Source organism: Biomphalaria glabrata, chromosome 8 (genome assembly GCF_947242115.1).
Source record: "Biomphalaria glabrata chromosome 8, xgBioGlab47.1, whole genome shotgun sequence".
Lineage (NCBI taxonomy): Eukaryota > Metazoa > Mollusca > Gastropoda > Planorbidae > Biomphalaria > Biomphalaria glabrata.
The window spans coordinates 30,372,206-30,394,903 of record NC_074718.1 but is presented as its reverse complement, the minus strand read 5'-3'; the positions used below and the strand labels follow the sequence as shown (position 1 = coordinate 30,394,903).

At 33.2% G+C, this 22,698-nt stretch overlaps 1 protein-coding gene across 1 annotated transcript in view; it reads left to right on the top strand.

Moving 5' to 3' along the window:
- LOC106054655 (uncharacterized) overlaps window positions 1-22,698 on the top strand; it is a 91,980-nt gene that overhangs the window by 56,771 nt on the left and 12,511 nt on the right. Inside the window, exons 53-76 of the mRNA XM_056037857.1 lie at window positions 773-1,046; window positions 1,985-2,183; window positions 3,421-3,527; window positions 3,630-3,753; window positions 5,772-5,969; window positions 6,787-6,952; window positions 7,608-7,779; window positions 8,170-8,316; window positions 8,802-8,891; window positions 9,109-9,215; window positions 9,311-9,392; window positions 13,259-13,405; window positions 13,569-13,742; window positions 14,977-15,075; window positions 15,244-15,338; window positions 15,982-16,132; window positions 16,559-16,676; window positions 17,038-17,230; window positions 18,245-18,311; window positions 18,668-18,832; window positions 19,885-19,983; window positions 21,268-21,444; window positions 22,351-22,425; window positions 22,535-22,645. Coding sequence (XP_055893832.1) covers window positions 773-1,046; window positions 1,985-2,183; window positions 3,421-3,527; window positions 3,630-3,753; window positions 5,772-5,969; window positions 6,787-6,952; window positions 7,608-7,779; window positions 8,170-8,316; window positions 8,802-8,891; window positions 9,109-9,215; window positions 9,311-9,392; window positions 13,259-13,405; window positions 13,569-13,742; window positions 14,977-15,075; window positions 15,244-15,338; window positions 15,982-16,132; window positions 16,559-16,676; window positions 17,038-17,230; window positions 18,245-18,311; window positions 18,668-18,832; window positions 19,885-19,983; window positions 21,268-21,444; window positions 22,351-22,425; window positions 22,535-22,645 — 3,337 coding nt within the window. The remainder of the gene's footprint in view (window positions 1-772; window positions 1,047-1,984; window positions 2,184-3,420; window positions 3,528-3,629; window positions 3,754-5,771; window positions 5,970-6,786; window positions 6,953-7,607; window positions 7,780-8,169; window positions 8,317-8,801; window positions 8,892-9,108; window positions 9,216-9,310; window positions 9,393-13,258; window positions 13,406-13,568; window positions 13,743-14,976; window positions 15,076-15,243; window positions 15,339-15,981; window positions 16,133-16,558; window positions 16,677-17,037; window positions 17,231-18,244; window positions 18,312-18,667; window positions 18,833-19,884; window positions 19,984-21,267; window positions 21,445-22,350; window positions 22,426-22,534; window positions 22,646-22,698) is intronic.

Genomic DNA, 22,698 nt, shown 5'->3' with positions numbered 1-22,698 from the left:
AAAACATTAAGAAACTGGAACAGACACAAAATAGAGCAGTGAGATTCATAACAAACGAATATTCACATTTGACTAGAGTAACACCTTTAGTAAAATCACTAAATTTAGAAAGCCTTCAGGACAGAAGGCTCAAAAGTAAAGTAGCAATCATACATAAAACACTGAACCATAATCTTCAAATACAAAAACAAAATTTAATAAAATACTCTGAAAGACACAAAGATAAAGGCACATTCCTCGTCCCATATGCTAGGACAAATTTGTACAAATACTCCTTCTTCCCTAGTGCTATTAGAGCATGGAATGGGTTGCCTGAGCTAGCCAGGAAAACCAGTGACTTGGCAGAATTTAAGTCATTGGTTAATATGCATGACTAAATGCATGACGCGTAGGACGTAATCATCTTCTTTTTTGAAGTAACGTCTGTATTATATAAGATAAGATAAGATAAGAATTCAAGTCGTACAACTTTTTGAAATTAAAATACATTTAAAAAGCTATGAAAATAACCTTAACCCAGATACCCTCTCCTTTCTCCAAACTAATTGATACAATTACACTTAATATAAGCTTTGTTTTTTAAAAAAGGTATTTTTATGTTTTTCTTGTTTCATACACTTTGCCTATAATACCTATTTCTCTTTTTAAACCAAGTTTATTTAAAACAAACTTTGTGAAGTTAATAAATATATACAAAATTTTTTAATCCACATAATTCTCCACTCTTCTTTTACTTATTCTTCTAAAAAAATGTTTATTTCAATTATTTTAGACCTGAACTGTTCAGCCCATATGAAGAAACAGTGAATCTCCTCTGGAGAGAGAGGCTGACTATACCTTCACTCCCAGCTAACATCTATTCATTGTTTCCAAACTTACAATACTTTCAACTGTTTGCAAGTGAAGCCTTGAAGACTTTACCAGATGGGATCTCAAGCTGTCTTCGTCTGGAAATGATTTCTTTTGAAGATTGTGGCATTGAGACTCTTCCATCAGATTTGTTTATGATTCCTTATTTAAAGCATTTGTTCTGTAATGCACTTAAGGTAGCTCAACATTCTTTTCTTTGTTGTTTTTATCTTCTTTTTTTTTTCATTGGTAGAGTTTCATGGCCTAATCATTATTCCAATTATGTATAATCCCTTTAACATTAGCTTGGTATAGAAACTTAAATATAAAACAACCAAATGTTTAAGAATGGTTTACATCAAATAGCTTACTTTGCAGCTACTCTGTGAGATAAAAACTGGGCCAAAAGAAGGAGATAACAAAAATGTTGACCTCTGAATGAGTAATTTTAATTACAAAGAAACACAAAATCAAGTATAATTCTTCACCTATACCTTGGACTGTTTGAGCACCACACATAATTTGTTGACTTCCTCCATTCCTCTGTCTTTTGCTTTGGATAGAACCTCTTTCATTAACAAGCCTGTCCATTCTTTTATAATGCCTTGCCATCGCATTCTCTGTCTGCATCCTCTTTTTCCTGGTATTGTTCCCTGAAGGGAGGTCTCAGCGAGCCCTGAAGACTTTGTAATATAGACTTAGAGTTTAAATTTCCATTTTTTTAGAGTAGTTAGCAGGGCATCATGCTGTCTAATTGCTGTAATAATCTTGTCTCTAATCTCTCTGTTTTTGATGAGGTCTTTGAATGTGATACTTAGGATCTTTCTGTTAATCCAATATCCATGTACAATTAGCTACAACAAAAATTTATTTAAAAAAAATAATGTAATAGGTTACCTGGCTGAAATACATGATCCAAATTTTATGAAGCAATGTGTAAATCATTTTGAGTTATTGTGATAGAATGTGATCATAAAAAAAATTAATCTGACCCAAAACAAATTAGTGGAATTAACCTTTATCTGACATTATTTTGGTAGATTCATTTGTGTTTCTTTTTTTTTAATACTTCAGTTATTTCATGCAATCACTATTAAAATGTTTTTGTTTATTCAAACTTATTTAATGAATTCAGGTAAAAACTCTACCATCCCATGTTCTTAGCAAGAGTCCAATTACAAATCTGACCTTGTCCAACATGCTGCTAACAAGTATCCCCAAAGAACTTGGCCAGTTGACCTCACTGGAGATGCTAAATCTCAATAGTAATCCTTTAGAAACACTTCCAATGGAGCTCAAATCTTTAACCAAACTGAAAACATTGTCAATTTGTGGTAAGTCATTTTACAAAGTCCTATTTCAACAGAAAAGGATTTGATGTTTACTTTTCTTTTTATCAAAGCTTTATTTTTTCAACATTTTTCGCCAAGCTCTATGGTATTGTTATGCTCCAATCAGAACTATGCCATCACATGCGAGTTCCCACAGCTGCTCGGCTTTACAGATGCTCTTGAAATAACTAAGATACTCTTTTCAAACCTTTAAAACGTTTATTTACAAAGGAAAATGGTCATCGAGTCTTCTGTCTAAGCGTCTCTATCTTACTCCCATCCTAGCGTCCCTTAACATGTCATATTTCAGTCTAGTTCTATCTACTCTTTTTGTCTCAAGATTAATACACAAAATTACTCTAAATACATATCATAACAGTATATAAACTGAATTTGTATCTTACAATTTAAAAATTGCATTTGTTTGAATATTAAATTTTTAAATAGACTTTTCAGTGAGTAAACATTTTTGAATGATTAAAACATAGCTATTTCATTTTCTAAGAAAAGCCTTATAAGTCTAAGAAATGTCTCAAATGATGACAATATTGTTTTAAATATGTTAATAAATCATTTATAAGCAGCAAAATAATGAAACAAAAAAAAGATATTATTTGTATATCTCCTACCTAAGTTTGAATTTAATAATTCCTGCTTTTTAAAATATTTTACACCCCCCCCCCCCAACCCAAAAAAACAAACAACTTTGCTGCGTTCACCTATATTACTGTCTTGTGATATACTGATTTTTCTGTTAATTATTTAATTTGAAGATATATGGGAGTTGCAGTCAGGATATGAGATTTATGAGAAGCAAATAGCAAGAGATAAAAACACATTTAAGCTTGTCATTTGCTACCCAGGACTGTGAAGAGACAAAAGCTGAGCTGGTTTGGTCATATTGTGAGACATAACTCAAAAGAAGTCATTCTTCAGGGTAAAGTGGTGGGAGCAAAAGAAAGGGTCATCCAAAGAAAAGTTGTCTGGATAACATAAAAGAATGGACCTGCCTCTCAGTTGATATTCTACTAAAAACATCTGCTGACCGGGAAAAGTGGAGGGATTTGATTATGCAAACTGTCACAGCACTGTTATAATGAAAGTCAAATGAAAGAGAAATAGTCAATTTCTTCAATATCACATAATAAGGTTAAATTTAGTAAAAACAATTGTTTTTTGGCATAAATAAAAATGCGTTTTTATTTAAAATCCTGGTTAGACTTTTTCTTCTGAACTTCAGGTGTTCCTTGGATTGTCACGGAAGGTTCACAAGTAGAAATGCCCCTTGACCAATTTGAAGAGTTTGTTAAAAGTAACTCAACTTTGAAAAATATCTTTGGCAAAGAAGTAAGTTTATTATATACATATATCACTCATTAAAATCTGGTTGAAACTTAACTTTCAATTGTGACTTGATTATCTAAATAATAATTTGCTGTTTCTCTTCAGAAATTGGTTTCCTTGTTTCATAGTTTTGATCGCAACAATAATGCAAGGTTGGATGAAGGAGAGATGGCAGAACTTAATGCCCATATATTTTGGAAAGTCCCACGTTTAGGTTCAGCATGTATCAGTGAGTACTAAAGCTAGAAAACTTTTAATTTTAACTTTAACATTTCAATCCATGTGTTAAAATAAAATATATCAACTAGAGGTGGAATAAGTTAAGTCTTGGATGTGTACATTACACTAATTTTTAGCGGTCCCCAAAAGAGGAAAGGACGCTATTAGTTTTGTGTGGCCTAGCTGTCTGTCCATCTGTCCCATTTAGATCTCAGAAACTAGAAAATGAAAATTAGACATTATGATATTTTAGATCATTCAAAGTTCTGATGCAACGACTACTTTTTTCTTTTCCGAAAGTGAACCATCTAATTTTTAAAATTATCTATGCAAGCAGATTTTTCAAAAAAATACACCACTTTTCAGTTACAAACTTCAAGGGAGGTAAGTCTTTTAAAAAGGTTACAGACTTCTTCATTAATAAATCAAGCTTCATTCATAGATTCGCACATTGGTACAAAAAATTTGCATCTACGGTCACAATGGAAAAAGTATCAATGGATCATTATAAAATAGATTTTCCATTTATTAACTAACTCATGGAATACTGATAAAAATAACGAACTACTTTTATAGTTTTGACATAGGCTATCTACATTTTATAGAGGCCTACACTTAAAATGACAGTCTAAATAAGACTAAAGTCATACGAGTTATAAAATGTTTGTTTGTAAAATGTTTTACATGTTACGGATGTTCCTTCAGAGTTGAAGATAATTACTTCCTAGTCCATACCTCCCACAGGATGACGGGGGGATGGGAGCGGGCAGGGTTTGAACCCTGGACCATCGATAAATTTGAACGACAGTCCAGCGCCCAAACTGACTTTCAGTCTAGTTCTATCTACTCTTTTTGTCTCAAGATTAATACACAAAATTACTCTAAATACATATCATAACAGTATATAAACAGAATTTGTATCGTATAATTTAAAAATTGCATTTGTTTGAATATTAAATTTTTAAATAGACATTTCAGTGAGTAAACATTTTTGAATGATTAAAACATAGCTATTTCATTTTCTAAGAAAAGCCTTGTAAGTCTAAGAAATGTCTCAAATGATGACAATATTGTTTTTAAATATGTTAATAAATCATTTACAAGCAGCAAAATAATGAAACAAAAAAAAGATATTATTTGTATATATCTCCTACCTAAGTTTGAATTTAATAATTCCTGCTTTTTTTAATATTTTACACCACCCCCGCCCCCCCAACCCAAAAAAACAAACAACTTTGCTGCGTTCACCTATAGATCTAATTCTAGATCTAGACCTTCAATTAGATCTTGAATCTATATTCTATATTTAGATCTAGAACTAGGCTAGGTCTAGATTGTCTAGATCTAGCTTAATCTAGGTCTAGTTTGTATGACAAATGACAATGGAGATATTAATTTTTATTAGCAAGGGGAAAGTCATTTGTACACAAATGTAGCTAGCTCACTATTTAAAGTAATCTAGGTCAAGAATTTTATTTTTCGTGTTACTATTTTATCTAATTTTGTAAGAAGAATAAATATTTTTTAGTTTCTCTTTATTATTGTAACATGTTATTAATAAAGCACTTGGAACCGGAAGTCCCATGTTTGAATCTTGGTGAAGACTCTCAGTGGACCACTTCTGGGGCCGATTTGAGTTTGTGTTTCTACACAAACTGTCTTTGTAACCTTGTTGTATATTTTTCTTATGCCATTGTTTATTTAAGGTTTCCAAAGCATACAATACATAGTCCAGATTTTGTATAAGTAAAGAAGTTATAATGTTACGATAGATCCTAATTTGTTTGTTCACGTTTATCTCTTGGAGGTCATTGATAATGACTGTATTTCTATTCTGATTTTGAAAGATATGTTGTGATTCAAGCCAACTGTGTTGGGGAGGGTATTAGTTGAAGTAAAAGAAATAAGATGTGCTACACTATTGTCATCGCTGTAGTTACTACAATTGGTTTCCTTTATGTTTTACTTTTAACATGTTTTTTGTAATATGAAACTTTATAAGATACTTGAATATTATTTTTAACTCAGGTTGCTCAGAATATGGTGGCATTCCACCTGTCATATTTCTGTTGACTGGACTTGAAGAGCTGAACATGGACTTTCAAGCCATTACTGCCGTACCTGTTCACATGTGTCGCCTTCAGAATTTAAAGACCTTGAGCATCTCCAACAATCCTCTTCTAGAGAGTTTACCTGGTGCTTTAGGTCATCTTCCTAGTCTTAAATGTAAGCTGAATCAAAATGTAAATGAAAATTTATAACATAGACATTTCTTAATATGCCAAAATTTGTATTTGTATTACAAACATTCATTTTTTTTTTTTAAAGAATATTAAAGCATAGTGACTGAGTGGTAAAATGCTTGGCTTCCTGATCAGGGTTCCCGGGTTTAAATACTAGTGAAGACTAGAATTTTAAATTTAGAGTGCCTCCGAGTCCACTCAGCTCTAATGGGTACCTGACATTAGTTGATGAAAAGTAAATGCAGTTAATTGTTGTGCTGGCATCATGACACCTTCATTTAACCGTGGGCCACAGAAAAATATGACTTTTACATCATCTATCCTATAAATTGCAAGGTCTGAAAGGGGATTATTTATGAATTGCATTATGCATGAGACATAATTGACAAATATTAGCCCATACAGCTTAAATGTTTCAATTTTTTTTTTCAAATTTATTTTAAGCCTAAATTCTTAACTAATTATAATACAATTGAAAAAAGAAAAGAATGGAAAAGTTTTAACTCAAAATAAAGGCACGCAACAAACTATAATTGTAATTAGAATTATTTTGTTCTATTGATTTATTTTGTTTATATAGTTTTCTTAACTCTTTCACTCCTAACTGACGATACCAGCGTTGATTCCACCAGAATGTGGTAAATAATTACGGAGAGAAAGAGTTAAGAGAGGAAATAGAAAAGTAAATTCTTAAAAGTTGCTTTAAAAAACAAAATTCTGTTTAATTTTTATGTTATCTTATCTAGCCTGAACTTTTTAAACTTTAAGTTCATTTACACACATTTTCTAAAACATTTCAGCATTGAGACTGATAAGCAATCCATCACTTCGCACACCACCTAATGAAATTGTGAGCAGAGGCTTTGCATCTATCAAGGCCTACTTGAAAAGGCTTGCTGGGGGCTTCACAGAGTGCCGCAGAACCAAACTTATGCTAGTGGGTCTTGGAGGTGCTGGGAAAACAAGGTGATTTAAAGATTTTCTTCTACAAATGTATTTTATTCTAATTTTCAAATGATGCTTGCTTAATTAACATTACATTATAACATAGAACATAAAATCTGAGCTGGTGACCGATTCCTGTTGTTAGATGTGCAGTTTGTTTCGTTTTTCATTTTCAAAAAAAAAAAAAATTCTAATATACTAACATATTCACCTCATTTCCCATATCCATTTTGTGTACCTAAACACCTCCTCAACAATATACCTGTTAAGTTAATTTTATTGGCTGTGGTTTATTGAACATTAAAAAAAAATATTTTATTTTGAAACCCTGAGTTCTCAAGTTCTTTCACTTGGTAGTGTTGTGTTGTGCAGTTTACAGTCGTTACAATATCATACACTTGACACTGCATTCACTCGCAACCATAGGTTCAGAAACTAAATCAGTAAATTTGATGCATATAATGCATTTAGTTAAAAAAAGAGATATACGTAGACCACACAGGCAACATGACAATCATCTTTGATTACAAATACAAAAAAACATTATAGTTATCCAAGGATACTCATCAAAGAAAAAGGTATTGCAGTCATCAGTTTTGAAGGGTAAATGGTTTTTTTGTCTACATCCCATCATCATCTTATAGTAACAAAATTATTTCTATGTTTTTTATTTTAGTTTGCTGAAAGCAGTAATGAGTCCAAACAAGAAAACAGCTGGCACAAGTGGGGAAGACATTACTAATGGTATAGACATCATGCCTTGGACTGTGAAAACCAACAATGATATTGAGGTGACTTACAACACATGGGATTTTGCTGGACAGACTCTGTACTACAACACACATCAGGTATGTTCATTTTTAAATTGTCTCATACTAGTACAACATACTGCAACACTATTTCTATTCTGAACTGTCTAAAACTAGTATATCTAGTAACATCTTTAAGGAACTTTCATTTCTGAGCAATGGCTGGGGTTTAATTTCAGAAGCTTAATTTGAAATAATGCTGCTGTTGATGATGTAGAAAATAAATATAAAACTATATCATTTATGTATGAGGTAACAACAGCTCTAAGAGCTCTGCCTTGGCGCAGGGAAAAAATAATTTCACAGTATATATTCAAAATGTGCTATGGAGGGTTGAAGAATTGATTGAATGTATTTAGTTTTATAAAAACTCTATATTAAATCACTTACTTCTATATATAATTTCACTTTTTATTTTGTCCGTCTCAGTTCTTCTTGTCCAAAAGAGCTGTGTACTTGCTGTTGTGGTCCACGCGTCAAGGATATGAACATGCTGGACTTGAGTTTTGGCTGAGTTCTATTGCAAGCCATGCACCAAAGACTCCCATTTTTGTTGTAGGAACTCACTGTGACCAGGTGGGTGAAAACCAGTTACAAATAAATTATCTTGACCAAATAGTAATTTGTAGAGTTATAGGGTGTCATAGTTTTTGGTTCTTAATTCAAATATTAACAAATTCATTTTGACAGCAAAGTGTTATATAATATCATAATGGAATTTTTGAGAAATTTTCTTATACTTTTTTCTATCTTTACACCATATAGATCTATTTATTCTTATTTGTTTAATTTACTTTGTATAGCACACTTTTCATAATTATAGCATGCTGAATGCTCTATGAATCAATCTCTTTTGGGGGGGATGGGGTGTCTGCTTGCTTTTTTCACCTGGTAATGTGCCTTGTGATAGTTTTTGTAAAGTTGTTTGGTCTTTTCATCAAGACACACCATTGTGTTTAGACAGTCATAAATTTGTTTTTCAGTACTTCTTTATTTTGTTATTCGATTGACTTTTATGCACATTTGTTTTTAAAACCATATTTGACTGTCTATTTCTAAAGGTACCCAAAGCAGACATTCCAATGGATGATCTACAACAAAAGTACCCACAGATAGCAGGTTTTCACTTTGTCAGCTCAGTGCAAGGCATTGTAAGTTTCTTATATAAAATTTTACACTTTGCTTTATATTGCACATGGAGACATGCATAAACACAAATTTAAATAAATATAATTAGCCTCTATCCCTTGTTGCAAAATTATATATAAAATAAATGTAATTAGCTTCATAGATTCACTTATGACATTTCATTGTCTTTTTTTTATATCTTTGTAGCATAAAGCTAACTACTTGAAGATATTTTTACAGGGTATAGCCAAATTAGAGGAGGATCTCATTCAAGTCACATTAGAACAAAAGAATATGGGAGAAAAAGTGCCTAAAGTTTGGTTAAATATGGAGAAAAAAATTCTAGCGTAAGTGTATAAAATTATTATTTTAAAGACATAAAGATGATCAAATAAAAGAAAATGTAGATATCCAGGTAACATATTTCATATTTGGAATTTAGTTTCAGATCTACTAGAAGTACTTTGCCATGGAATACTATTAAAGAAATTGGGATGGAAATTGGTATATATGATGAGAAAGATGTAAGTTTTAAACAAGTTCATAGACTAATACAGATTTGTGGATATTTTTTATTTACTTAAGGTTTACAATTTAGTGCGCAATGTGGATGTTAAATCCACAACTCCAGAAAATTGTGTCCATAGCTCTAACTCTGCTGTAATTGTCTACCTTATGAACCTTAATTTAGAAATAGATTCTCTCTTAAAAGAAGCTAACTCATTATCTTAGTGTAGCTAATGTTAACTATCAATTATATCATATCATTTACTCAGTATTGCTTTGTACACTATTAGTTTGTGATAAATAGCATAGATAAATGTTTGCTAAATAGCATAATATGCTCCAAGACTAGAACTTGGAACACTGAGCTGGCATTCATAGGCTCTAGTACTTAGCCACAACCAAATTTGATTTTTTAATGTCATCACAATTGATATTGTCTGTACTGGTTGTAGCAAACGTGTGATGTGTAGCTGAGGGGCATGAACCGCTTGGCTACCTATTAAGGGTCTCTAGTTCGAATCTCAACTTGAGCTGAGTTGTGTTTTCTGTAAAATGTTTTACATGTTTCATATGATCCTTCAGGCTTAAAGATAATCTGCTTCCTAGTCCAAGCCTTCGCAGGGAGATGGCAGCAGACAGGGTATGAAGCTGGGAAGATCAAGAAGACAGACCAGCGTGCATACCACATGACCAGGCAGCCTAAAGGCAGCATGGAAAACCTCCTAGATACCCCCCCCCCACCCCCCATGGATGGGCTCACATTAGAGATTGAACCAGAACACACTGAGCATACTAAAACATGAAAGAAGTGCTTTACAAAATTAATTTAAAAATAAATATGTAGATCACAGCTAGGACTGCATAGCCACAGGAAATACTGGAATCCTACTTTAATTTTCTGACTTGAAGACAAACTACATTATTATTATTATGTTAGAAATGAACGAGTAGTCATTCTCTGGCACTGCCAGGGTCGAGTTTCGCTAAAGAGAAACAAAATTCATCGTAGTCCCTTTAACAGTTTCCACTGAGGAATTTTCTGGTGATGTGGCAGGTCTGCAGCAGTACCGCCCTCTGACAGGCAACGAATATGTTCCTAGGAATGTTAAGGGCCTTGAATGTGTCTGTGAGGTCAGTTGTTATTATCCCCTCGGTTGATATAACAATGGGGTATATTGTTATTTTGGACAATTTCCATAGACGCTTAATCTCCAAGCCCAGGTTCCCATATTTTCTTTGTTTTTCTATCTCAGTTTTTCTTAAATTATGAGACAGTGGTACGGCGATATCGATAATGGTAGCGGTTTTTTCTTTTTTATCGATGAACAGCAGATCCGGGCGATTGAAATCTACCGTTTTGTCGGTCAGAATAGGCCTATCCCAGTACAGCAAATGTTCAGTAGACTCGAGAACCTCTTGCGGAGAGTATTTATAATAAGGGGGAGTGTCCTTACCGATCAATTTGTACGTCAAAGCCAGGTGTTGGTGTATTAACTTTGCAACTTGGTTATGGCGACCTAGGTAGGCTGATTCTGATAGGGCTGGACATCCTGCCATAATGTGTTCAATCGACTCGCCCACATTTCCACATTTTCGGCATTTGTCGACAACATTGAGTTTCAGGATATGCTTCTCGTAATTTTTTGTCCTGATTACTCTGTCCTGTATTGCTGTAACAAAGCCTTCTGTTTCAGGGTAGAGATGACCTGCTTTGAGCCATGTTAAGGAAGCAGCCTTGTCGATGTTGTCCCCATGTAATGAAGCCGGAAATTTTCCGTGGAGTGTTTTTTCTTCCCATTGGCGAATCTCATGCCCTGCGTCGTCCAAACCGATATTGACATCAGCATTGTGTAGGTTCAGAGGGGTTGCATCGGAGTCGTACTTCCGTAGGAAGGAAACTAATTTGTTGCTGGAGGCGAGCAGTTTTGATCGTATTTTTAAAACTTGCATCTTACACAATTTGAAGATGTTCTGCAATCCACGACCCCCATCCTTCCTGGGCAGGTATAACCTTATGGTGGAGGACTTGGGGTGTAGGCATCGAAACTTGGTTAGTAATTTTCTAGTTAGTCTGTCAATGTCATGTAGGTCGGTGTCAGTCCATTTGATCACACCGAACGTGTAAAGGAGCACAGGGACGGCCCAGCTGTTTATTGCAGTGATGAGATTACTGCCAGACAGTTTGGTGTTGAGGATTTTATTAACTCTTTGCCTATATTTGCCAAGAAAGTCCTCTTTTAATTTCTTATGGTTTATCTTGGCATTCTGGTTTATTCCAAGATATTTATAAATAGAGGCGGAGTTCAATTCCTCGATGCCTTCAAATTCAATGTTGGTGTTCGTTGCCTTGCCCTTTTTAATGCTTATGATGCCACACTTATCCAGGCCAAAAGACATACAGATATCGTCACTAAAGCATTTTACCGTTTTGATTAAGGTGTGTAATTTTTGCTCGGTTTCTGCATATAGTTTTAGATCATCCATGTATAATAAGTGGGAAACACATTTTGTACATTTAGTGTCAACCCTAAAACCGTTTGTAGAGTCTTGGAGTAATGTAGATAGAGGATTAATCGCTAGGCAGAACCAGAGTGGAGATAGTGAGTCACCCTGGTATATACCTCTTCTTATGTGCACAGAACCTAGTTTATCACGATTAAGGTGCAGATTTATCTTCCAATTATTCATACAGACTTTCAATAGTTGTTTTATTCTTGGGTTGATTCTATGAATGTCCAGGGTTTTTAAAAGCCAATCATGCGGAACTGAATCGAAAGCTTTTTTGTAGTCGATGTAACACATGTGTAAATTTCTCTTTCTTCTATTAGCTTGATGCAATATAATACCATCTATAGTTAGCTGTACTTTACAGCCCATCGACTCTTCAATGCAACCTTGTTGTTCATCTGCTAGTAGCTTATGGGCAGAACAAAATTTATACATTTTACTTTTTAAAAGTGAAGTTAATAGTTTATACACCACTGACAGACAAGTGATAGGGCGATAGTTTGATGGTTGGTTCGGATCCCCTTTTTTGGGGAGGAGAGATGTTCTCCCTTCAGTGAGTTCTAACAGCATTGAAGACGGTTCTGATATTAGCTCGTTAAAACTTGATGTTAGTGGTGCATGTACGGCTGTAAGTTTTTTCAGCCAAAAGTTGTGTATATTGTCCGGTCCAGGAGCAGTCCAGTTGTGGGTTTTTGAAATAGCTGCGGAGACTTCCTCAGCTGTGAAATCCTCATCAGGCATTTCTGGTATTAGGTTGTTTTTAGTTTGGATTTCCTCGATCCAGTCAGCCTGCACATTGTAATGTAGCGGGTCGGACCAAAGCGCCGCCCAGTAGTCGGTAAAGGAGCCGTGTTTAGTGCTATCAATGGTTTGAATTTTGTCAGCACCATTATCAGCTAGTTTACGGAAGAACTGTTTTCTCGTGTGCTGAAATAAAGCGTTATGCTCCTTTCTTTTGGTGGTTTCGTTGTAGCGCTTTAACCTAGCTCCCTTTAGTTTAGCTTTCTGTCTCAGAGTATCTTTCAAACATAAGAGTCGTGCGTGGCTATCACAGTCCGTCAATTTGATTCCAGTTGTTCTTAGTATTGTCTTCATTTTGTTAAGTATTTTCGCGGAATGGTTATTGTTATTATTATTATTATTCAAATATTTAGTAGTATTTATTTTACATTGTTAATAAGTTTGGCTAGTGATTAATGGTTTCATATCAGCACTAATCACAAAAAAACAGTTTTTTTGTTATTATATAATGTTACATTCTCTTTATCTGCAGTTTTAGTTACCCTGAAGTCTCATTGCCGTTTTTTAAGGTTTTGCATAAATTCATATTTTTGCTCTTCTTTTTATTACAAAGTTTTTTGTTTTGTATTCATAGATTCGTGAAGCCATTCAATTTCTGCATGAGCTTGGCACTGTTCAATATTTTGACAATGACTTTTTAAGAGATCAAGTGGTCATTGACCCTCAGTGGATTGTCAATGTGATGTCATGTGTTGTATCTGTCAAGAACTCACCTATACAGGTTTGATATTTAAGTACTTGTATATAATTTGTATTCCTTTATTTTTTAAACATTGAGGAAGTGGATTTCAAAATTTTTCTTTTTAAATCAACCATATTTGTGCTTTGAAAAAGTGTTTCAGAATGTTTTTTTCTTTAGTCTTCAAAATGCATTTTTCGCCTAGGACCACAAAGGTCGTTTCCTGTACAAGTACATTCCTGAAATCTGGAGAGACTATCCCTCTGAGCAACATCAATGGCTGTTACGTTTGACTGAAGAATTTGATCTTACCTTTCCACTTCCTGGAGAAGAATTGAACATTGTTCCATGTTTACTGCCACAAGAGGTTCCAGCAGAAGTAAGAATTTTTTTAGATTTACATTTGGATATTATATAATTAAACTTCAAAACATAAATTGTTTGATAAACTTTAAAAACATGAATGAAGTCATCAAGAAGACTTTCCAAATGAATTTGTTTTCAAGACACAGAGGTTTAGTGAAGGATTGACCTCAACTAGAAACTTTTAATTCTCCATTTCCCTTTTTTTGTTTTGTGAGACTAGCTATCCCCCATAAGGGTTTTTACATCAAATTTATATAATTTCTAACACACAAAAAATCTGAGCTTTAAGCTGCTTATAAATACACTAAATGTACAAAATTTTTAGAAGAACACAATGCCTCCCCTATAAGTTGTTCAGTGTATATACAGAAAACAAAGAGTTTTCAAGCTTCTCTGCAAAATTTTGACATACTCTTCAGCAATATCCATTTTGTCTGTATATGTATATATTTTTTTAGAATGGCTAAACTAGATAATCTCTTAAACAATTTACTAACATTTAAAAATTCATATAGTCTCAGCTAATTTGTATAGATTATGTTACATACAGCTACACTCCCTACAAAAGGGTGAAGTTCAGTATAATCAAAAGAGGATACATTGCTTGGTCTGTGCTTTATTTTTTTAAAAAAGAACCTTGTGAAATACATATAAATTTTTTCATGAACAACATTATTTATTGATTAATGCAACCAAACCACAAAGTTACTGTTGGCACATACAATTATGCAAAACCTGTATTCACATGAGCCATAAGACTCATGAAACTCTTTTGTCTTGTACTTTGCATTTAATTTTCAATGATATTTCAGGATTATTATATCTATTAGCATTGAAAGTGCTTCAAATCTTTTAGGGTTCTTTTCAAACTACCCTTCCCTGAGTAAATATAGAGTTGAAGCTAGGTTCCTTGAGTACACTGAATTGAAGAGAGAAAAGTAGTTTGTGAATGAAAAAGACTTTTTTTTTTAATGAGGCACTTATTGATTTGTCAGTAACCTGTATTTTTGTATGTATCTCTCTGGCTGTTTTTCTGTTTTTTGAGCCCACTACAATGACCTTAGCAGCTACTATACCCATCAGTCTACTTGTTTCACTAAATTAAAACAAAAATGTTACTTGATTTATAATTTAAAATATAGCCTTCATTTTATGTGTTATAATTGGGATTTTTAAAAAAAAAATTTTTACATGAAAGCACATCTTGAAAATGTTAATAATACAATTTGTTCAAATTTTATTTTCAGCTTCAATGGCCTTTAGCTGACATTACTAAAAATCTCAAAGAGACAAAGCTGATCTATAAGTTTTCCTATTTACCTGCAGGTCTATTTAACAGAGCTCAAGTAAATATTTGTTTCAGTCCTAAAACTATCTATTTAAAAGTAGATCACAACTGTTAAGTGTTTTTACTTGATTTTTTATTTCACTTGTAACTAATGATTTAAATTAAAACCAAAGGTTGAATACTTTGAAATGTAATTCTTAACAATAGAAGAATAATTTTCTTACAGGTTCGACTTTTTCATCTTTCTGATGGTAAACTGGTATGGAAAAGAGGTTCTCTTCTCAAGAAAAATAAACACATTGCTCTCATTTCTCAGATAAGGTACTTGTAGATGTTGAATCTAGATAATGAAATCTCTTTCTACTATTTATTAAACATAATTTTAAAAAACACTGTTTAATCATCATTTTGAAAATAGTATTGAGTATAGTACATTAAAATTCTCCGCAGTCAGTCTGTGGGCCCTAACTTGCAATTTTTTTACCATTATTTGAGGTTTATTGGCTTATTATAAAATAAGGATTTGTTGTCTGCTAAAATAGGTAAATTTCATTATGTTATAAAATATAAATCTCATTTTGGAAATGAAAAAAAATTGTTTGCTCCACTTGCTAAACATCAATGAATTAAGGGATCTGGATTAATAGGAACTTTTGAGAAGTCAATATTTTTCTACCGAATGTAGGGAAAGTTTATACAGATTTTCTTTAAGTTCTGTAGTCTACAAAAAAAAGAACTATTTGAAATAATACAAATATAGTGATTTTGATAATATAAATATACTATTAGTACTTCTTTTTACTTAAGAACTAACCAGGGCAATTCCATATATTTAGGCTTTTACATTTATACATGTTTAATAAAATTACATGTTGACAAATATGAAGTATAATTAATTTTAGGTTACCGGTACTCTTATTTTAATTCATACTTTTAAAATACTTTTGTTTTTATTTTCCTACAGTGACTATGAACTGCAAGTAAAAGTTCAAGGTCCAAGACCAGAGAATGTCATTTTTCTTATCCATGAAATTTTTGAATCTTTGATCCAAGAATCATTTCATGGAGTTGTTTATGAATTTCATGTTCCTTGTCCTGACTGCATAACCAAAGAGGTAGATATTTGTGTTTTTAAAGCTTTGATATGTTATTTAAAACATGTTTAAATATCATTTTAATACATGAAAAGAACATACTTACTTATTTACATATTGTTTGTTTTGTTTTATATGCTGTGGATGTTCCTTTAGATTTGAAGATCATTACATCCTAGACAAAACTTTCAGTAGGAAGGCTTGGGATGGTAGTGGGTAGGATTTAAACCCATGACCATTTAGATAACAATTTACAAGGCACACCGCATATCAGGCAGTCATCCTACTTAATTGATTATAGTTATTACTGTATATAATGTTGATGTAAATGTTGGTTGTCCTAGGTATTTTTATCACTAAACATGCAAACATTTGAGTTGAATATATAGTATTTTTGTATTAGCTCAACAAAGGGATTTTTCATTGCATGCATTTCTTTCTCTGAAGGGTACTCTGGACCCAAGTATGTTTGAGGATCATCTAGTAAAACGTGCCCGGGAGCATAGAGCACCTTTCTTGCAATGCAGAAAATATTTTCACACTATATCCATGGCACAGTTGTTTGGTAAATATTTCATCATGTCATTGTTAATAGGTTGTTGTTATCACTTGGCTACACTAGTTTGCTATGTATATCACAACTTCACAAAAACTGTTTTGTCGAAAAGTGGGAGTTCAGAGATGGAAAGAATGACCATAAGAATCAATGGTAGATTGGTTCTAAACTGAAAAACAAAGTCAAATTACAATCTAATGAAATAGACTTTTCATTTTTATCCACACTGTGACACAAATTCAAGTTGTTCTGATTATTATATTTCCATCAGAATACGAAGTTGGAAACAAACTATTATTTCTTTTTACTTTCAGGTCGAGTTCAACAAAATTATTTATAAAAATTTTTTGTTTTGTTTCTTTTTAAATAGCAATTATGCCCTCTGACTCAGACTTTGATGCCCATCTTCAGAACAGCTTGACTGTCATGCAACAGTTAAATTCAGCCCTTCACACAGATGTTACCATTTTATATAGCTCTAGGGATAAAGTTGCTAATGAGGACAAGAATCGAATCAATCCTGAACAGATATTTCAAGATTTAGAAGCCTCTCAACTGAAATGGTGATGAATATATCCTAATGTTTTTTCCAGAAAAATTAAATTAAAATTAGTATTTAGACACCTTTAAAATTTCAATTTATTGGCTGTTTTTGAGACTCTATTATTCTAGGGCTTTATTATTTACTAACCATTTCTTTTAGCTCAGTGTAAAAGGGCAAGAAACTTGTATTTCTGATCTAATAATTTCTTTTTGTCAGAATGATTCCTAAAGTCAAAAATCAGACATTAGCTGGCCAATTTAGAGCACTCTAGGTTATTTTCTAATTAGGTTAACTACCTCTCACTTTGGCCTTATTAAGGACTTCAGTCATAACATAATCACCACCTATCTATCTATCATTAGCATGTTTTCATGTCCCTTGTAGCTTATCTTTCCAATTTACATTTTAAATACATACAAATTAGTATTGCAATCACCTTTTTATCTCCAGCCTAATATGGCTATGGATCATCTCATGGAAATGAGATGAATATCGGATCCATGTCACCCACACATCAGTTTTCCCCCTCTCCACACAGCTGATGTATCCAAAGGAACGGCAAGTGCTGATACAGTTTGCAGGCTCTGCCAGGGTGTACCACTGGGTGCTGCAAACTGCCTAAGGGATGCCAGCTCCTGATTTGTCCTCGGGGTTTGCTAGCAGTAGAGATTTGAATTCAGAGTTTTCTTTCTCCTAGGTGGGTAGCCAGGTATGGCCAACGAGCCCCTCCTGCCTGAAGCTTACTGGTTTAGGCACCAGTTACTCGATTTCGCCTCTTCTCCTGTTAGTAAAAACAGTTCCTCCGGACTCAATGTCTGAGCCACATATGAAGACCAGAAGTTGGACTAGTTTTCAGAGGTGATTAGGAAGCATTTTATAGGTAGTGGAGTGCTTTTATCCGTTACCACTTCTAGCAATGACAACCTTGCAGAATCTTCAGCCTATTATCATATAAATGTATTTCATTTACTAAAAATCTTATTTTCAAGGCTTTCTTACTTAGGCATATATTTATGTATATTCCATTTGACAGTTGGTTTTCAAGTGATATGGATTCTGTATCAGAACAAGATGTTATGTTAGCATTGAAAAACTGCAAGGTATTTATATCATGTTCAAATGTGTGACTCATTGTATTTGCTATATGATTGTTCAACTCTTGGTATAGATACATTATTTACTTGTCCAATCACAAATATGAAGGCAAATGTTTTGACCTTTGTTTTCTTTAATTTGCTTTACCTTCTAATTAAAAGTTGTTTTTTAATTATAGATTTGGATTGTTTTAATGTACTTTTTTAAGCTTGATCAAGCAATTCACTTTTTCTATCAGTTTTTCAAAGACTTTGTGCCTTTTAGTTCCTTTAAAAATATTGTTTTCCATTCTTTTGATTTATAGTTTTTAGTTTTTTTTCTCAGCTTATAATGTCACTTTGCTCTTTTTTTTCCATGACAGGTTGTTGTGGCTCTGGTGTCTGACAACTTTGAGAGAGATGAAAAATCCAATGCCCATCTACTCTACACCATGGATACATTACAGAAAGATTGTACCATTGTTGTCATTGGAGAAAGCTTAGATTGGCAGAAGACAGATCTTGGGATGAGAATAGGGAAGCAAGAAGTATGTAGGCTATAACAACAGTGACATTTTAAAAAATTCTTTTGTCTAGGTGTTTTGTTTATTTTGTCTGGGAATTATATTTTTTATGTAACACTTTCTAGTAGAATTAAGTCATGATTGTCCTCCTGTAACACACACAATTATATAATGATTGAAAATGTTTGTTTTGTCAAATGTTTGACATGTTTCCGATGTTCCTTTAAAGTTGAAAATAATCTACATCCTAGTCCAAACCACCTGCGTGACTATGGGGGATGGTAGCAGGCAATATATAAACCTGGGACCATCAAGACAGCCAAAAAACAATCCAGCGCATACGGTACTGCATGTCCAGGAAGTCATCTTGCCATGATATTATCAAACCTAGATGTGATCTATACTTTCAACAACTAGTGTTTTCTTTTGTTTGTTTAACATGTTTTGGATTTTCGTTTGGATTGAAGATAATTACATCCTAGTTCAATCTTCCCAGAGGATGGCAGCACGCATGGTTTGAACATGAGACCATCAAATGACAGTCCAAAGCACATACCACTTGACCAGACAGCCATTCTGTAGTCTAATTTAGTAATTGATATTAATTTATGAATAAAAAAATCCATGTAGAAAAATTTGGGAGTAGCAATAAATTCTATCCTGCTTACATTATTACCTTCATGAAAGCATTCACTTTACACTGCAAGAAGTGTAAATAAAGGTGTGCAAATTAAGAACTCACAAACTCAATTACAATACAATAAAGCATCAGAGAGATAATGTCTACTTTTTTTTTTATTCAAATAAAATTTAGATTTTTTTTTTTTGTTTCTTGTTTATTTTCTGCATAATCAGTTATAGACTGATTTACTTTTATACATATTATGCTATGACAGTACAAATATTCCAGCATATTTGTTTGTACCAATTTTTTTTTCTGTTCATTTTATACTGAGGTGATTGAACTTTACTATATGGGCTATGGGGTAAAAAGAGGTCAATCTAGAATCTTAAGATGTTCCTATATCCATATCTTAGTTGTGTATATATTAAACATAAAATTCTTTAACTTCTAGGAAATGATCATGGTGAGAAACAAAAGCAGGTATGATGCAAGTCGTATTGAACAGATGGTGTCTGGTGTCAAAGGGAAACTAATGCAGAATAATTATCAAGTAGGTTGAGATGATTGAGTTTGATAGATTTTCCTTAATAAAAGATTTGAGAGAAGTTTGTTTTTATTGCAGAACTCTACTTAAAGTATAAGGCCAGTCACTAAAACAGTATATAGACTGCTAAAATGTTTTATTTAGAAGTAAATTATTATCTCACATAAATAAATCTTCAAAATTAATAACAAAGAGTTCTAGTTACACTTGAAAGTCAAGATGTCATTTTTCTCTTTTGGCCATGAACATTCCATGGTAATTCATGAGAAACAACAATGTCTGTGATAGTAAACCTCATGTCAAGACCATTAAACTACATAAGCCAATAGCATGCAGAGGTAAGTAGAATTGAACTTTTTAGGATGGGCTAACTGCATGCCTGGACAAGTAAAGTAGAACTTTTTAGGATAGCCAATGCATGCCTGGACAAGTAAAATAGAGCTTTTTAGGATAGCCACTGCATGCCTGGACTAGTAAAATAGAGCTTTTTAGGATAGCCACTGCATGCCTGGACGAGTAAAATAGAGCTTTTTAGGATAGCCACTGCATGCCTGGACAAGTAAAGTAGAACTTTTTAGAATAGCCATTGCATGCCTGGACTAGTAAAATAGAGCTTTTTAGGATAGCCACTGCATGCCTGGATGAGTAAAATAGAGCTTTTTAGGATAGCCACTGCATGCCTGGACGAGTAAAATAGAGCTTTTTAGGATAGCCACTGCATGCCTGGACAAGTAAAGTAGAGCTTTTTAGGATAGCTACTGCATGCCTGGATGAGTAAAATAGAGCTTTTTAGGATAGCCAATGCATGCCTGGACGAGTAAAATAGAGCTTTTTAGGATAGCCACTGCATGCCTGGACAAGTAAAGTAGAGCTTTTTAGGATAGCCAACTGCATGCCTGGACGAGTAAAATAGAGCTTTTTAGAATAGGCAAACTGCATGCCTGAGCAAGTAAAGTAGAGCTTTTTAGGATTGGCTAACTGCATGCCTGGACTAGTAAAGTAGATCTCCATCAGCCAATATGTCAGGACTTTTGAAGTAAAGCTAATTAGGCTAACTGTGGAGCTACATAGGCCAATAGCATGCAAGAACAAGTAAAGTCAACATTAGAACTACACTGGCCAACAGCAAGTAACAAGTAATTTGCAGCTACTTCCAAGAGCATGCAAGAGCAAATCATATTGAGAATAAGCCTCTAGAACAGAATATGCATATGTCAGTGAGTTTAGTTGACATGTATCTTTCCCTAACACATACCAAGATTTTTTTTTTATTCTCAAACTTTTTTCAAGATTCAAAAACACCCTAGTGTCTTTATAAGCTATTCGTGGTCCAATTCAAAACATGCCCAAGAAAGAGGAACAGTGTGTCCACCAGGAGCCATCGGCTGGGGTGACCCTCGTCAAGTGAAACAAGAGTTAGAGAAAAGAAATATTTCTTGTTGGCTGGACTGTGATCAACCTGCAGCTGTAAGTTAGATGTTACTTCCCTTACTGGCACAATTGTTTATTCATTAATTTTTGTATTTAATGCTTATTATATTTTTTGTTCAATTTGAAACATCTCTTTATAATTAATTTTTTGTTAATAATTGATGAGAAAAACAAAATTTTGTTTTTGAACATTTTTTTTTCATAAAATTTCTAAATAATATTTTAATAATTTTTTGAAAACGTGTGTAAATTTTCAACTTAATTGTGGTAAAATTTTAAAAGTCCTTTTTCTTGTTTCATTATTCTGATGTAACCAATGCAACACTTACCTTTTTGACTCCCAATGGAGCATAAGACTGTTAGAGTACTTCAGATAGCACTCTTCTCTGGGCTAATCCCCTCAGGTCCATGTACTTGTTCTACTGATCTCCGTGTTTGTTTTGATTTCCCAACTTTACTCGCCTTTAGTCTCCCCCCTGTGGCTTCCAGTGCAATTTAAACCCTTCCTTTATTGCAGTATTTTTTGGCATGCTTTTACACTGACAACTTCTTAGCACTTTGTTAAGTGTTTGATTATAATGAATTATTACATGTGTTTGCATGATTATAATGAATTATTACATGTGTTTGCATGTGTCAGAGCAACATGTCTGAAACTGCTAATTTAAGGGGGGGGGGGGGGGAATAGTTAAGCCATTTTTGGCAACTCTTATTGAAGTTTTCAAATATTTCAGAGTTGTACAGTTATAAAGTGCATATCTTATTATGTTTAACTAATATCATAGTTTTTTTTCCCATTTCAATCATTTTATATGACATGTTGGGGGGTATTAAGACAAAGCAACTCTTTCTCATGAAAAGTTGCTTTGATAATATATTGTTTTGAATATGATAAGGACAAGAAGTATGAATCATCTGGCAGTATTTATTTGTATTATGTAGGGCAAAGGATTATTCAAGAATATTACTGAAGGTATTAGAAACTCTAAAGTACTGGTTGCTTTTGTATCAGATGAGGTAATAATTTTTTTTTACCATTTTATTTATTTATACCAGAAAATTCATGTCATTGGTTTTTATTCTTTTTGTCAATTTGGTATTTATCTAAATCTTTTTTAAATTGCAGTATGCCAAGTCTGATAATTGTATGATGGAGCTGAGGTTTGGTGTCCTTACCTTAGAGCTGCCAACTATTATTGTAGTTGTTGGAACAGGCCGAGAGTGGAAAGAGTCAGAGGTAAACATTATTCACAGAAATGTTCACTATATTTATACTTAATGGTGCTTATT